At 37.3% G+C, this 17,836-nt stretch overlaps 1 protein-coding gene across 2 annotated transcripts in view; it reads left to right on the top strand.

Moving 5' to 3' along the window:
* Positions 1 to 17,433, top strand: part of LUZP2 (leucine zipper protein 2) — a 535,694-nt gene extending 518,261 nt beyond the window's left edge. For both annotated transcript variants that reach the window (XM_013975878.2, XM_018043589.1), the window contains exons 11-12: positions 12,584 to 12,670; positions 13,626 to 17,433. In XM_013975878.2, the coding sequence (XP_013831332.2) occupies positions 12,584 to 12,670; positions 13,626 to 13,730 (192 nt within the window). In that variant the 3' untranslated portion in view covers positions 13,731 to 17,433. The remainder of the gene's footprint in view (positions 1 to 12,583; positions 12,671 to 13,625) is intronic.

Raw genomic sequence — 17,836 nt, 5'->3', positions numbered from 1 at the left:
TGTTGTTTCATCACTAACTTGTGTCTCAGTCTTTTTGACCCCATGGACTCTAGCGCACCTGGCTCTGTACCTGCATCTCTTCACCAGATTCTTTACCCCTGAGCCACCAGGGAAGCCCACCACAAAGGGACAGTAATCAAAACACCGAGGTATTGACATAAAATTTGGATCAACAGAACAGAATACAGAACCCAAAAGTGTCTGACTCTTTTGAGACCTCATGAACATGGCCCTCCAGGCTCCTCTGACCATGGGATTTCCCAGGCAAGAATACTGGAGTGGGTTGCCATTTCCTTCTCTAGAGGAACTTCCTGACCCAGAGACTGAACTCAAATCTCCTGCATTACAGGCAGATTCTTTACCACTGAGGCACTTGGGAAGCCATCTATAGTCAATCAATCTTCTACAACGAACACAAGATAATACAATGGAGTTAGACAGTCTCTTCAGCAAGCGGTATTGATAAAGCTGGACAGCCAAATGTAAATCAACGAAGTTAGAATACACCCTCACACCATACACTAAAATAAACACAAAATGGCTCATAGATTTAATTATAAGACATGACACCATAAAACTCTGAGAAAAGAACATAGGCAAAACATTCTCTGACATAAATTGTACCAGTGTTTTCTAAGTCAGTCTCCCAAGGAAACAGAAATAAAAACAAAAATTAACAAACAGGACCTAATCAAACTTGCAAACTTTTGTGCAGGAAAGGATACCATAAACAAGTACAACCTACTAACCAGGAGAAATAACTTGCAAATAATGCCACCAACCAGGCTGTTTCCAAAATGTATGAACAGTTCATATAATGCAATAACCTAAAAAAAAAAAAAAAAGAAGCCTAATTGAAAAAAAGGCAGAAGACCTAAATACACATTTCTCCAAAGAAGATATACAGATGCCCAATAGGCACATGAAAAGATACTCAGCATCACTAATTATTACAGAAATGAAAATAAAAATCACAATGAATTACCACCTTCATCAGTCAGAATAGCCATCATTAAAAAACCTAATCTGATTCACTCTTAGGGCAGAGGCAGATGTAACTGATGGAAACAGCTATAAAAAGGTGAATATTTCAGTCAAATATTAAAGTGAACTCAATGAAAATTTTCTGAAAATAGAATTAGCATAGAATAGAAGACATGGTATATTATATAATTAAATAATGAGAAACAACCATTCTGTGATGTAGTCAGGAAATGAAGCCTTAGAGTAGAGGAAAAGAGCTATCATGAGAGCATCTCTTTCTGTTCCAAGACTCTAGGATGATCAGCAACCTCACTGAGTGCTGATGAGAGCACATGCAATTTCTTAGTAAATAAATAGCAAAGGTGATTGATTTGGATTTCTATTGGTCATACCCAAGGCTAAATAACATACTAGAAAGAACCTGGAAATTACCGCTGTGCTGTTTTCCTAACACGTCACTGATTGGCAAGTGATTTTGTTATTCAGATCCCTTTTCTATAAAATTCAGATCAACCATTTTCAAATAAAACTGCTTGTGGTAAGGCTCTACTCCCACAGATTATTAATCAGTAGATCTAGGGCACAGACCAGGAATGTGTGTTGTCTGAATAAACCCTCCTAGATATTCTTCCATCAGTATTTCCTGTTAAACATGCTTCAGAATCTTTCATGTTTCTTTCTTATAGGCTTATCATGACGATTGTAGTCATGGAGATTAACTATACAGTGTTTGGTTTTATCATGGATGTCCTTATAGGTTCAGTCTGAATTTACTCTGCCGTTTCCATATTCATGGTCTTAATATCTTGTATGGCAAGGTCCTAATCTTGGAATTAGGGCCCTTGCATATTCTTAGATATGTTCTACTTCCTGCCCTATCCAACCAGGCAGGGTCACTTAGGAAAATGGCTTCTGGGTTTGCTGGCCCTTTTGTTAGTGGATGTAGAGAACTTGAAATGGATCCACAAGAGCTTAACAACATATTGGACTATAAGTTTGGGGGAATGTTTAAGTTCCCTTGAAAGTAGTTTTGCTCAAATGATAATTTTGTAGTCACAGGGAGAAAGCAAAGGATGTACCTGCTTTATCCCATTCTCCTGCAGTTTGCAAATGTGCCTCGTATTGTTTAATAGCATATCAAGAACTAAAGATACTGAGCAGTTTACCTTAATTTTCACAAAAGGAAGAAGACCTACTACTCAGTGTAAATGTGTTCTCTAATGTCTCTGACTCCTCTGGACAGCACACACTTAACTTTTCTTAATGTGCTGAGGAAATGAAAGGCAACAAGGGCTTCTATTTAGCGTTGTAAGTACTCCTTACTCAGAATCTGGCCATTGCACCTGCCCGCAAGTCCCTGACCAAAGGGAGTTTATTCAACAGCAAAGCACTGTCTAGGAAAATGAGAGCATAAAGTGTGCAGGAAATAAATCTAGAGCTGCTAGTAGAAACTTATGCCAGCATTTTCATATTAAAACAATTTTGGCAGAGATTTTTAGAGTTCTAGCTTACAATTATATCCAATATTCGTTGTGTGACATTTGATGCCCTGATGAATTGTTGGCAGACACTACATTAACAAAGATTTTCTAGGAGAGTCATGCCCTACTGTAATTGGGCTGAGTGACCATACACAACTGTCATTCTGGGCTACGTTCCATCAGACCATCTGAAGAGGCTGGCTTCATAATAGGCATTCTTCATTGTACTCCTGTGGTTTTTTTAAGAAGGAACAGGTATGCCTCCAGATTATATGGGAAGGACAGATAGTTACCTAAGGTCTTTGGAATAAATTTCTGCTTTTCACATTAGATAATAGATTTCCATGTTTACCCTCCTATAACATCTTAATTTAAATCATGCAAACTGTAAACTTAAGTATGCTTTCTTACCAGATGTCATATAGAAACCATAAGAATAATGGGTAACTTATAATTTGGTAAATATAAATAGCCTAATAAGCACGTTAATAATTATTATAAGGAAATAGGCTTAATCTTGTTGATAACTCTTTGACCTCTCTTACCTCCCCTGAGACAAAATGGTTTTCTCCTCTGGGTCTCCATAGTGCTTGGCTCTTAAACATGATTTATCCCGTATCACAGTCCCTCTTGCAAGGTGATTATATGTATAAGGTTCTCATTTTGCATTAGATAATAGGCAATTTGAGGACAGATATAAAAGTACTGATATTTCCTTCAGAACCAAACAAAATGCAAATCTTAACACATGATTTTAAATAGTTTTCCAAAATATCTAAAATGATGATGTCAGGGCTTCCCGTTTCCAAATTGTAACTATTTCATGCAATGAGTGAATTATGGTTCAGAGAGGGAATGCAGCTTGCCTGGAGGAGCCTGGTAACAGAGGACATCAGTGTCAGACCCTGCCTCCCTCCCAGGCCACTGTTCCTCTACTACCTACCATCATCTTGACTCAACATTCCATTTTTAATCTTTGACCTTCTTCCAGTTTCTGCCTTTTTAATATTAAAACAGTACTAAAGTATCATTCTATAATTTAAAAAAAATTCATGCTCAAAAGTCACATCAGAGAAAAATTTAGCCAATGTTTCTTAAAAACTTGATACTTAATTTCATTTTTTCTTTTATATATTCTGAAAATCATGCTTGTTTTTAGCCCCCAGTTTGTCCCAGATATTAATTAAATATGAAGAATGAATTGGACCTTTTAACTGTCAGATGTTTTTTTTTTTTTTTCTAGGTAGAATTTCAGGTTGCCCAGAATGCATTTATATTAAGTATTTTGAGTTCTTTTAATGTATACAGAAAGGTCATCAGAGACAAAACTAATGCCTCTTGTAAAGTAGAACCAAATGCTCAATACCATTAACAAAGTTACTGTAATCAAAAGAATCAGAGATTAAAACCCAGAGAAGACTTTAAATGAATCTCTAATAAATCATCTCATCTGCTTTAATTCTTAAAGTATTACTGTTTATTTCAGAGGGAGAATGGAGTGTAACTTAAACAAAATGCAAAAGAGGCTTTTCTTTTATAGGCTTTCCAGTAATTTTTTTACTCTATCATAGTCCTGTTTTGGTTTTTGTTAACATTTGTTAAGTAAAGCCCTAGGTATCAGATGGTGCCCCAAGGTTTGAGAAAGACCTCAAGCTCAGGGAAACTGAAATACAGAGGTTTGCTAATCACAGGTCCTGGAGGAACACAAGGCATTCCTCCTTGAGCTACATGGGAGTGTCCAGGTCAAAAGGAAGCAGCAGGACCTGGGGCATATGCCTCTGTTAGGGTTGGTATGGAGGGCTTGAGGTTCCAGGGTAGGCTGGATTGGCCACTTCAAACTGAAAGGAGCAGTAGCAGAGTTTCAATAAGCTTCACAGAGTTCTTACCTAAGGGTCTCACAAGCAAAGGAGCTGAGAAACAGGAGGAACTGTATTACCAGCAGCACTGCAGAAGTCCCATTAGGACCTTAAAATTCTTTGCGTCTCTGCTGGCTGTTATCTAGGAAAAGCAATGGAGGATGGTGCTGGGGCCTAGTGTCAGCTTCAGGCCCTTGAAGGCCGCTTAACTACACACAATGGATGCCGATGCAACAGTATTATGGAGTAATTTTATTCATGGTGCCCGTTAACAAAGGTCATTCTAAATATACAACTTTATTTCCATATTTTCTAAATGGGATATTTGCACTGAAGCCAAAGACATGAACGTTCCTTAATGAAAACTTTCTGAAGCACCTGAATCCTTAAGTTGGTTAGATTGATCTGCTGATTCTGCCTTGAGGAGGAAAACAAATGAAAATTCAGAAAGGATAAAGGCATTCTCCAAGGTTAAGATTTCTCAAGGAAGATGAGTGGTTGGTTAATATGACATTTTTCCTGCCCTGTTAAATCATGAACAGGAAATGATCAAGGACAGCCATATATTCTTTGACAATGTCAAGATCATCCAATGACCAGGGTCATTATGTTGACACCACGACTGAAAATTAAAATGACTGAATACCTGTGTTTCTATTCTGATACATATATTTTTCAACAAAATGGAGAAATTTTGACAGAAGGAAAAAAGCTTAGGAAGGGAAAGAAAGGGTAGGAACTAAGCCTAATTGAGCATCTAATACATGCAAAACACTACTTTAGAAACCACTGTATAAATTTTATTTCATCAAAACTCCTGTCAGGTAAGGATCATTTTGCCTACCCTACAGATAAGGAATCAGAACCTCCTTAAGGTAAAGTAACTTTCCCAAGTGTACCCACCAAATAAGAGCTAAAGGAATTCTAGCCCCGATGGACTCTTTATTCCATTCACCTAGCTGAGTTGCCTTCATTAAACCATTTCACTTGATGTCAGAAATTTTGAATGTATGCATCATTATCCTCATTTCACAAATGAAGGAAAAGTGAAGTCAAATTGGTATCTCCCATCCATCATTTCACTAACAAGTACTGGCCTTTCATGAAGTTTTCAACAGTATAGAAAGAAAGAAAAAAAGTGAAGTCGCTCAGTCGTGTCTGACTCCTTGCAACTTCATGGACTGTCAGTCATGTCTGATTCCTTGCAACTTCATGGACTGTAGCCTACCAGGTTCCTCCGTCCATAGGATTTTCCAGACAAGAGTACTGGAGTGGGTTGCTATTTCCTTCTCCAAGGGATCTTCCCAGCCCAAGGATCGAACCTGGGTTTCCTGCATTGCAGGCTGACGCTTTACCATCTGAGCCACCAGGGAAGTCTTTCAACAGTATAGGAATGTAGAAAACTGACATTTAATATCAAATAACAGAATGTTAGTGGATTTTCCATGAGCCAATCTCTCTTTCTCAAAAATAATTTCTTTTGATAGTTGATCCTTTATATATATTAGTATTAAAATGTTATTCCTTCTCTGAAATATTGCTGAAACTAGCAGTGGATTTTGCTTGTTGGTTTATTTGTTCTGATGTCAAAATTTGTTATTGGTGTTTAATCCTATTTTTCTGTAAACTATCAAATAAACCTCATAATATCAGAAACCTCAAAGCTCATTATCAAAGATATTAGAATATTACTCAGCCTTTAAAAATAATAAAGTAATGCCATTTGCAGCAACCTGGATGGGCCTACAGATTGTCATACTGAGTGAAGTAAGTCAGAGAAGGAGAAAACTCATATGACATCCCTTATATGTAGAATCTAAAAAGAAATGATATGAAGAACTTAGTTATAAAACAGAAAGAGACTCACAGACTTAGAGAATGAACTTACAGTTGCAGGGGGTGAGGATGGGGGAATTTTGGGGGAAATGAATAGGGAGTTTAGAATAGACTTGTACACACTGCTATATTTAAAATGGATAACCAACAAAGACCTACTGTATAGCTCAGGGAACTCTGCTCAATGTTATGTGACAGCCTGGATAGAAGGGGAGTTTGGGGGAGAATGGATACAGGTATAAGTATGGCTAAGATTATAACACTGTTAATTGGCTATACCTCAATGCAAATAAAAAGGTGTGTTTTTTTTTTTCCTTATAAAGATAGTAGGAGATGGAGATAGGACTCAAATTTGTTTGTGCATGACTCCCAAGCCATTAAAATGGGAATCCTGACCATTGTTCAGGATACTCCAGTATTAGAGTCTGCACCAACATGGTAGGATTATGTATTTTTTTTCACACAGGGGTAAATAATTAAAGGGCTTGTCTCAACTAAATTTGTTATTACTTTGCCTACTTTTGTGGCCATAATGTAACATTTTGTAATCACTGCAGATGGTGATTACAGCCATGAAATTAAAAGACGCTTACTCCTTAGAAGAAAAGTTATGACCAACCTAGATAGCATATTCAAAAGCTGAGACATTACTTTGCCAACAAAGGTCCATCTAGTCAAGGCTATGGTTTTTCTGGTGGTCATGTATGTATGTGAGAGTTGGACTGTGAAGAAAGCTGAGTGCCGAAGAGCTGATGCTTTTGAAGTGTGGCGTTGGAGAAGGCGCTTATGAGTCACTTGGACTGCAAGGAGATCCAACCAGTCCATTCTAAAGGAAATCAGTCCTGGGTGTTCATTGGAAGGACTGATGCTGAAGCTGAAACTCCAATACTTTGGCCACCTCATGTGAAGAGCTGACTCATTGGAAAAGACTCTGATGCTGGGAGGGATTGGGGGCAGGAGCAGAAGGGGACAAAAGAGGATGAGATGGCTGGATGGCATCACTGACTCAATGGACATGAGTTTGGGTGAACTCCGGGAGTTGGTGATGGACAGGGAGGCCTGGTGTGCTGTGATTCATGGGGTCACAAAGAGTCGGACATGACTGAGCTATTGAACTGAACTGAATCTGTGCCCAAAGCACAGAAACAAACTGGTGATTCTGGAGGTGTTGGTGAAGATGTGTATGTGAGAAAGAGTGCATAATTACTTCAATAAAGATATGTTCATGGCTCATCCCATTTCATAATTTACAGACCCAGCTAGGTTGCCTATATAATTAATAGTTAAGCTGCACACTGAAGTAGGTAAATCGGTGCAGACTTTCCTGATCAAACTTCATACATTATTACTTGAGTTTCTAGAAATAGGCACAATATTCATCACGTTAAATTTTACCTAACTGAGAGTATTTTGAAGGTTTGTGCCTTCAGTTCAGTTCAGTCGCTCAGCCGTATCCGACTGTTTGCGACCCCATGAATCGCAGCACGCCAGGACTCCCTGTCCATCACCTACTCCCAGAGTTCACTCAGACTCGCATCCATAGAGTCAGTGATGCCATCCAGCCACCTCATCCTCTGGCATCCCCTTCTCCTGCCCCCAATCCCTCCCAGCATCAGAGTCTTTTCCAATGAGTTAACACTTCGCATGAGGTGGCCAAAGTACTGGAGTTTCAGCTTTAGCATCAGTCCTTCCAGTGAACACCCAGGACTGATTTCCTTTAGAATGGACTGGTTGGATCTCCTTGCAGTCCAAGGGACTCTCAAGAGTCTTCTCCAACACCACAGTTCAAAAGCATCAATTCTTCGGTGCTCAGCTTTCTTCACAGTCCAACTCTCATATCCATGCATGACCACCAGAAAAACCATAGCCTTAACTAGAGGGACCTTTGTTGGCAAAGTAATGTCTCTGCTTTTGAATATGCTATCTAGGTTGGTCATAACTTTCCTTTCAAGGGGTAAGCGTCTTTTGATTTCATGGCTGCAATCACCATCTGCAGTGATTTGGTAGCCCCCCAAAATAAAGTCTGACAGTGTTTCCACTGTTTCCCCATCTATTTCCCACGAAGTGATGCGACCGGATGCCATGATCTTTGTTTTCTGAATGTTGAGCTTTAAGCCAACTTTTTCACTCTCCTCTTTCACTTTCATCAGGAGGCTTTTTAGTTCCTCTTCACTTTCTGCCATAAGGGTGGTGTTATCTGCGTATCTGAGGTTATTGTTATTACTCCCGGCAATCTTGATTCCAGCTTGTACTTCTTCCAGCCCAGCATTTCTCAATGTACTTTGCATAGAAGTTAAATAAACAGGGTGACAATATACAACCTTGATATACTCCTTTTCCTATTTGAAACCAGTCTGTTGTTCCATGTCCAGTTCTATCTGTTGCTTCCTGACCTGCATATAGGTTTCTCAAGAGGCAGGTCACGTGGTCTGGTATTCCCATTTCTTCCAGAATTTTCCACAGTTTATTGTGATCCACACAGTCAAAGGCTTTGGCATAGTCAATAAAGCAGAAATAGATGTTTCTCTGGAATTCTCTTGCTTTTCCCATGATCCAGGGGATGTTGGCAGTTTGTTCTCTGGTTTCTCTGCCTTTTCTAAAACCAGCTTGAACATCTGGAATTGTGCCTTCAGAAGTGCTTAAACCTGTTGCTTTTCTGAATAACACTAGGGATTTTATGAATCCCATCTCATGAAGTTTCTGCAATGCCTGGGAGGCACACACACAAAAATATACTTAAAGGTTATGTTCATTGTAAAATGAAAGTATCAAAAAGGTTAGAATTGTCTTCCAGCCACATAATATTTTCTTTAATGTTGAAATTTGATAAGTTTTCATTTTCAGATGATCAAAGGCTTGTCTCAAATAGTCAGCTGTGCTTACCATACTCCACCATAAATCCTATGTTATCTTTCTCAAGACAATGACCTCAGGTAATACCTCACACACAGAAAATGATTTAAGGTCAAATGGATTTCAGAAATGGTTATATATCCTAAGAGATTTATAGTGCATTTATACATTTCGAAGAAGTGGATTTCAAATTTCACTGTTCATTTGAATTGCTGCATTGCTGATTAAAAATGCAAGCCCTATATTCAGAACACTGAATTATCACCCAGGAGTATTATTTTAACAAGCACCCTGTATGATTATTCGAGAAGATCATTCAAGGCCAAAGATTTAAAAAATTTTGTGTTAAAGACTCTGAGAAGAACTACGTTAAATACCATTGTTTAATGTTCAAGTAAAGTTCTCCTCAAACTTCTGTAACTTATATACTCCACTATTCAAAAATATATTTTAGGAAGCCTTACACTCTTCTGGTTATTTTCTGCATTTTGAGCTTGATTTTGTACATTTGTTTCAGTTTTTCCCCCTCCAAGGCCAAAGGCAAGTATAATAAAAACAAAGGTCAGTTGTATTATTACAATAAAAACAAAATACATTAATATTCCGAGAAAATTTTAGTTTCTGGGTCTAACTCAAACCCATATAACATAAAAAGAAAAAAAATTAGTATAGAAGATTCCTCATGTAGCTGCCTAAAATTTTTGGACTAAGGCAGTCAAAGTTTTGACTACTCTTCTATACACTGTAGACTTATTTTGAAGAAGGGGCTAAGTATAACCCTTTTGGAGCTGCTATCAAATATAACTAAATCTCATCATTTGACAAACTCAGGCACTTATGAAAATTCGAAAGGACTAAAATATTTTCATAGCCAATGTTCCTTTTATTCATTTATTATTTACTCAGTGACTACGTATGACCATTTGCTATCTAATAGGCATCTAGCTGGGATCTAGGGCTGAAAAATATAGGCTGTATCTTCAAGGAACTTACAATATATTGAGGAATCAGACATACATATACATATAAAATCATTTAGTGTCAATGTTTCTAATGCATTGTACCTTTAGTGAAAGTGTGATGAGCCTGTCTAGTGGTGAAAATAATGTGCTAGGAAGGGAGAAACTAGCTGGTCTTCAGGACCGCACAGTGAAGAGGGACTGTTACAAAGGTGTAGAGGGGAGATCATGCTACACAGATACATGCTGAACGTTCACTTAGGAGCCATGTAGAGTAATAATAGGGAGCAGGTAAGAATAACTTCGATTTTTAATCTGAGGTGGAGTAGGTTAAGTATCCTACACAATTTCTTTAGTTATCATCCACTCCTAGAATTTATGGAAAGTTAGATTTCAAAGCCAACTTAGGTATCCTCCCTGTCTGACTTCAAAGCAACTAACTTGTTCAAGGTTAGAGTTACACAGGGGCCATGAAGTATTAGACTCTCAGTCTCTGTTTTATACATTTTCTACAGGGAAAGGAATATCACTAAAAAGTACACAGTCTTAAACAGTTTTGACATTTACTATAAAATTGTGTTTAAGTTAAAAAAATGATGAAAAGAAAAGGAAGAGATAAAGGGAGAATTGAGAGGCAGTGAGGAAACAGGAGGGGAAAGAGGCTGACTGAGGAGGAAGGAAGAAAGAGAGGGATGGAGAGAAGAGAAATTCAATATTTTAACCCTTGGTTAATATGAAAATGAAAGCCGACTGGAATATGCTGCCAGTGAGTCATTTTCTTTAAGACTATGGAAGCTAGTAAGTAAGAAGGGATATCCTGGTTAGTGAAATATATGTATGCAGGTCAGGAAGCAACAGTTAGAACTGGACATGGAACAACAGACTGGTTCCAAATAGGAAAAGGAGTATGTCAAGGCTGTATATTGTCACCCTGCTTATTTAACTTCTATGCAGAGTACATCATGAGAAACGCTGGACTGGAAGAAACACAAACTGGAATCAAGATTGCTGGGAGAAATATCAATAACCTCAGATATGCAGATGACATCACCCTTATGGCAGAAAGTGAAGAGAAACTAAAAAGCTTCTTGATGAAAGTGAAAGAGGAGAGTGAAAAAGTTGGCTTAAAGCTCAACATTCAGAAAACAAAGATCATGGCATCCGGTCCCATCACTTCATGGGAAATAGATGAGGAAACAGAGGAAACAGAGGAAACAGTGTCAGAATTTATTTTTTGGGGCTCCAAAATCACTGCAGATGGTGATTGCAGCCATGAAATCAAAAGACGCTTACTCCTTGGAAGAAAAGTTACGACCAACCTAGATAACACAGTCAAAAGCAGAGACATTACTTTGCCAACTAAGGTCCGTCTAGTCAAGGCTATGGTTTTTCCTGCGGTCATGTATGGATGTGAGAGTTGGACTGTGAAGGAGGCTGAGCACTGAAGAATTGATGCTTTTGAACTGTGATGTTGGAGAAGACTCTTGAGAGTCCCTTGGACTGCAAGGAGATCCAACCAGTCCATTCTGAAGGAGATCAGCCCTGGGATTTCTTTGGAAGGAATGATGCTAAAGCTGAAACTCCAGTACTTTTGCCACCTCATGAGAAGAGTTGACTCATTGGAAAAGACTCTGATGCTGGGAGGGATTGGGGGCAGGAGGAGAAGGGGACAAAAGAGGATGAGATGGCTGGATGACATCACTGACTCGATGGACGTGAGTCTGAGTGAACTCTGGGAGTTGGTGATGGACAGGGAGTCCTGGCATGCTACAATTCATGGGGTCGCAAAGAGTCGGACACGACTGAGCGACTGAACTGAGCTGAACTGAATCTTTTTAAAGGTGTTGAAAATTTTTTGCTAGACAGATTGATGTTGACCAAAACAGACAGACTGATAGACATGTCTTCAGCAATTATGTGTTTACTTGGAATCGGTAGAGAATTACAATTTGGGTGTCTGCAATCATGGTGAGCAAGGTCCAAGTCCCCCAAAGCAAATGAGAAAACTTTTTATGGAGGGGAAAAGAGGGTTGGAAGGGCTACAATAAACAGAGTTCTTGCCTTTTCATGGGCTGAATTGTTGCCGGGAAAGAAGAGGAGTCTGTCTTCATCTTGTTGGGCTCTATTATTGTTGTGGCATGTGAGAGCTCCCCTTTTGGTCTCCTGATTCCATTTAACTGTGATTTCAGTTTATTTATTTATTTTTTACCATGATCATAATGTTTACATTGTTTTCTGGCTTGCAATCTTGATGTTCCTGCAGGCATATAGACCATGAACATATTTAAATCTTAGAGTCTAGATACATCAGGGATAATAGAATATAGTAGTTGTGCAACTCTTTATTTTTTAAAATTTTTTGCAAAGAATTTTTCACTGGAATTGAGCTTTTTTTTTTTTAAGTAGCTGTCTGTCATAAGCATGACTGAGACCTCCAAATGGACTGTGAATAATTGCCCTCTCCCTGGGATCTCAGTCATGTTGTGATCATTTTGTCCCTCGCTTGACCTTTCAGCTTGTATCAAAGTGAAGGAAATTTACCAATGGGAAGATTTCAAGGAGATTTTCTGTTCCTTTCCTTCATTTAACTTCATTGACCTTCTTTCAATCGCAGGTTTTTCAGGAGAGCACGGCCTGTTCTACGAAGCATGATGAAAATCTTCCAAACAATGACACTGCAGAATCATCACCTGTCCCACAGGTATTTTGTTTGGTTGGTTGGTTGTTTTGATTGTCAGAAAACACTTTTTTGAAGCTCATGGGTTCTATGATTTTCTCTCTTGCTCTAGCTGAAGCCAGGATGTTGTATTAGCTAATACAACATATATTTTTTTACCTATTGCCTCTGGACCTTTCCATGGCCACTGTGCCTGCCACTAAGCTTTGATCTGATTAGCTGAAGTCCTAGAAGAAAAAGGGCAAGGGAGGTGTCTTACCCTTCCCCAGCCAAGCAAGGAACAAAACAAATGTAAACAGAAAACAAAAAGTACACTTACATTCCTTAGAGGACAAAGAAGATAAATGAAGACTTGAGAAACAGAAGGTAGAAAGACATATGTATCCCCCACAAAACAAACATAACTCAGGAGCTTAATTCTGAACTCTATCTGTAGTTCTATATTTGGCCAAATATATTGCATCATAGCAATTATTAAGAGTCATTTTACTTCAGTTCAGTTGCTCAGTCGTGTCCAACTCTTTGCAACCCTATGAACTGCAGCACACCAGGCCTCCCTGTCCATCATCAATTCCCAGAGATTACCCAAACTCATGTCCATTGAGTTGGTGATGCCATCCAACCATCTCATCCTCTGTCATCCCCTTCTCCTGCCCTCAATCTTTCCCAGCATCAGGGTCTTTTCATTTTACTTAACACAACATTTTTCAGTTTGGGAGTTAGATTAATCAAGATCAAATAAATTCACTCTTGAATGGTTTGGCCAAAGTTTTCTCAAAAAAGCTTTTGAAAATTTTTTCGATTTGTAAAACATATTTTATGTGCTTTCACAAAGTAACAGTGTTAACATAAATAAGTGTTAACATTTTCTGCCTGGCATTGGTTTTCTGTAAGAAGTTTGTTGAGATACTTGAGTTATTGTCTAATTTTTACATTAAACATTTTTGGGTCTAATTATCTTTTCCATATTGTTTGACAGGATGAACCAGTGCCTCCTTGTACTGAATGTGATGAGGAAAAGAAACCAGAAAATCCAATGACTGACACTGAAGGGACAGCAAATAGAGAAAAAAAATTACTGTAAATACCAAGAAACTGTGTTAAAAAATATCCATTTGCTCTTGTATTCATACTCTTTTTAGACCACAAGCTTGATGGAAATACTAAGTTTTTAAAGCATGCAACTTTTTCACAATTTTATGTAACTTTATAAAGTAGTCTACAAATTTTCCAAAAGATTTCAGGCCAATTATGATCCTTAAGCAATAACCTAATTAAAATGGATATCTGCAGTCACAAGTCGTCATTGTCATTAGTAAGTTGCCCAGTATAAATTGGTCTTTTTTATAAATCAAATGCAAAATAACATTTAATATTTCTGGTTAATTTGGGTAGGCAGTACTTCCCTGATCCAGGTTTTTTTTTTGTTTTTTTTTAATCAACTGGAGAATAACTAAACGTTGTAGATCCTTAACATCCTTAGAATACAATTCGAAACTACATTTTAGTCCATGCTGGTTAACTGGAATCACTTTCCTTAAGGTTGGAATCTGTACTGATCCGAATGTATCCTTTGTTTGATGGCATTCATTGCTATTCTCATTATTATTTAGAGCCATGTCTAACAATGTCAGGGGTTTAGTTAAGAAAATTCATTAAATACATTTAGTATGATGTAGACAAAATATCAAGAATGAATGTCTAAGTTACTGACACAATTGATTAGATTTTTGGCATTCTATAGACACACCCTTATGGTTGTCTGCTGGAATTACTCCAAGTTACAAATCAAGCTCAGTGTGAATTTAGATATGAAATTGGGTAACAGAATGTGGGATGGGAAGAGGGGGCCAGGATACAAACATGCAAGCAGATAGTATACATCTTAAAATGGAGACTTGAAAGTAAATAGCCTTATAGAACTAATGAACCCCAATTTGTATATTTTGAAAAAAATTATAATTAATGGCTGTGGGAATCTCTGACGTTGGGACTCTACATAGGAATTGTTGTTCAGGTGCTAAGTTGTGTTTGACCCTGCAAACCTACAGACTGCAGCACACTAGTGTTCCCTGTCCTTCACTATCTCCCGGAATTTGTTCAAAATCATAGAGTACCACTGATCAAATAAATTCACTCTTGAATAGTCTGCTTCCTCTCAAGCAAGAGGAATTGATACTGATCAAACTTATAGACTAAAATTAGTGGGTTAAATGATGTGGTTAGGTTGTCTGCACCAAATATATTCACTTCTGGTGGTTGGATTCATTCTGTACAAAACACATAAAACCATTGTTTTTTTAGAATAGATCTGCCAAGCCACAATTAATTTGGAGCACAATATGCTGGCAAGCTACATATATATAAAATGAAATCTGTAATCAATAGATGAACTTAAATTGTGGGATGTAATGGCCCAACTTTGATCACAATGACATATTCAAAGAAATGCAGTGATCTGGAGAGATGCCAAACTATCATTAACAGTAAAAGTAATACTGTGACATATTAAGATATGTCTAAGTAATACTGTGACATTAAGATACGTCTAAGGTACCTAAGAAAGATAACTAGTTTTATAGATGATTTGTAGAGTCTTGGGGTGAAATGATCAGGACAGAAGAAGTGATCAAGCCTGAAGTTCTTGCCGACTCCTCAGCTCTAAAAATCATTTGATTCGATGAGATGGAATATTGCTAGTTTCCCAAGTCTTATTTCTTGTAATTTTCATACTGTACTGAGAAACTCTTAACTATCTCTAAAGGTTTATGAAAGGGAAGTAGGTAATTTAGTTTAATTTAGGTGTACTTTCCTACTTCTCTCCCCATGGCTCCAACTTCAATCCTAGTTCATATGGATCCTATTGAAAGTTAATCCCCATTGCACTGTGTATGTCTTGAGGAATCTTTGAAATAATAAAGAGTCACTCTGGTATTTTTCTGAAAATTTTAGAGGGTAACACAATGAAAGAGAATCTGGCTTAATATTAATCAACAGCTTCATCTGTAAATTATTTTTTCTATGGTCTGAATTCCTATTCTAGTCCATTAATATAATCAATTTGTTTCTCTTAATTACTGAAATGATCAAGTGGGCTTTAACTGATTATAATGTACACATACTTCTTTAGCAAGAGGTAGCATTATTCATCCCACAGAGTTTACTGTGGTATATTCACTGCATTATTTGTTAAAAAAACAAAACTTTTGTGATAGAAAAATTTCATAAACATTTTTAAATACTTTAGAAATTCCTTTTAACAGTTAATCACAGAATTCTTTTTAGTATGTACTATTACTTGACTTTATGAATGCATTTTATTTATCTCAATCCATTAATTGGTTTAAAATAGCATCAGAGAGGTTTAAAATGCATTACAAATGTGTGGCTTTTGTACATAAGAGAGGTACCATTTCTTATTTTTTAAAGTAACTTCTATATAAACAGATGTTATTTTTGAGGGGCTAACATTTGTAGCCTAGCTATCTGCATATGGGGAAAAAGAAATCAACTGAATGTAGACTGTAGATAGTACAGTTCTACTAGGTACTGTAATAGTAAACAGTGAAAAATTACATATGCTTTGCAGAATGTAAATTGGTTCCTATTGAGAAACAAACGCATTTTCCAATGGAATAACTTAATATAGGTACTACCACAACTAACTATTATTTCTAGTTATTTTTAAAAACTAAGCAATGCTATATACTCATTCTAAGTTGGAAATTAGTTTTGGATTTTGTGTTTCCTTTTATATGCATTAACTGTGTAAACTAGTGCCTAAAATGTGTAAGACCTAAATGAAAGCTGCCTATGTCTATCCTGTGCCAACATTTTCAAGATGAAAAGTGAAAAATTAACTCACCTGGATGTGGTTTTCTGTGTGATCTCAAATCTCTGAATACATTCTGAATGTCCATGACTAATTTTTTTTCATTCTTTAATCCTATATTTAGCACTGAAGTGCTATTTGAGCAGCATTTGTTTCATAAAGTATACTGGTTTAAAAAGCTAAGACTGGGACATTTACTGTTTTAGATGGACAGTGTGGATAGCTGGATTAAAACAGTATTTGTGAACTTTGCTAAAATGGAATCTTTTATTTTTGTACCTCAGACACTATAATCAGCACTACTTGAAGTAGACGTTGAACTTACCTGTGACACCAGTGAGTAAGGTTAACTGGTCAGACTGAGAGACTAATGAAAACGGCTACTTAGGGGACATTTTCTTAGTCATGAATACATTCTTAAATTTCCCCAAACTATTTGTTCATCTGGGTTACATTACATAATATTGATAGTCAAGTAGTGAAGAATAAAAGGTAGCAGAAAATGGCCTATTTTTGCTCAATAAAAGTTTGTTTTCAAGACCATTATGTATATATCTACATAAACTAATTGAAAAACACATATTAACTTTTAAAATAGTACTTGCTTATGTGTTTCATGATCTAAGAAATTTTTTGAAATCTCATCCTGGAAATTTCTTCAATCTCTCTTTGCCTCTGTCCAATAAAACCCTTTTTTAGTGTTCCCCACCACCACCCTTTTTTATAATAGAGTTCCATGTTGGCAGAGATTTTTGTCTATTTGTTTGCAAATGAGTCTCAAGTGCTTAGAACTATTTGCTCCATAAAAGCTGTTCGAATATCTGTTGAATGAATGAATTCAGAACCTGAAGCATCCAGGGAAGAAGGAAATAAGGTAGCATGCTCTAGTATATAACAGGAAATCATGACAACGTCTTTTAGGAAAAGACAATAAATATGTTTTTGTTTATTTTGATTTGGGGCTGTTTTTCCTTTGCCTTTTTATCTGAAAGGGTTTTCTTTGGGCCTATAGATGTGACTGACTTTAAGCAGAGTAGATAGGTGCATGCTTCTGTGCTCAGTCACATCCAACCCTTTGTGACCCTGCAGACTGTAGCCCACCAGGCTCCTCTGTACATGGGATTCTCCCAGCAAGAATACTGGGGCAGGTTGCCATTTCTTTCTCCAGGGGATCTTCCTGACACAGGGGTCAAACCTGTCTCTCCTGTGTCTTCTGCATTGCAGGTAAATTCTTTACTGCTGAACCATATCTAAGGGAAAGCTTATAGATATGGCACTCCAGGATGAATTTTGGAATACAGCTTAATGTAATAGACATCACTCATATGCCATGTATGTTTCTTTAATTGGAACCCAGC

The sequence above is a fragment of the Capra hircus genome, chromosome 29 (assembly GCF_001704415.2).
Source record: "Capra hircus breed San Clemente chromosome 29, ASM170441v1, whole genome shotgun sequence".
NCBI classification, from domain to species: domain Eukaryota; kingdom Metazoa; phylum Chordata; class Mammalia; order Artiodactyla; family Bovidae; genus Capra; species Capra hircus.
Note: the sequence above shows the minus strand (reverse complement) of the source record. Positions and strands in the feature narration are given on the sequence as shown.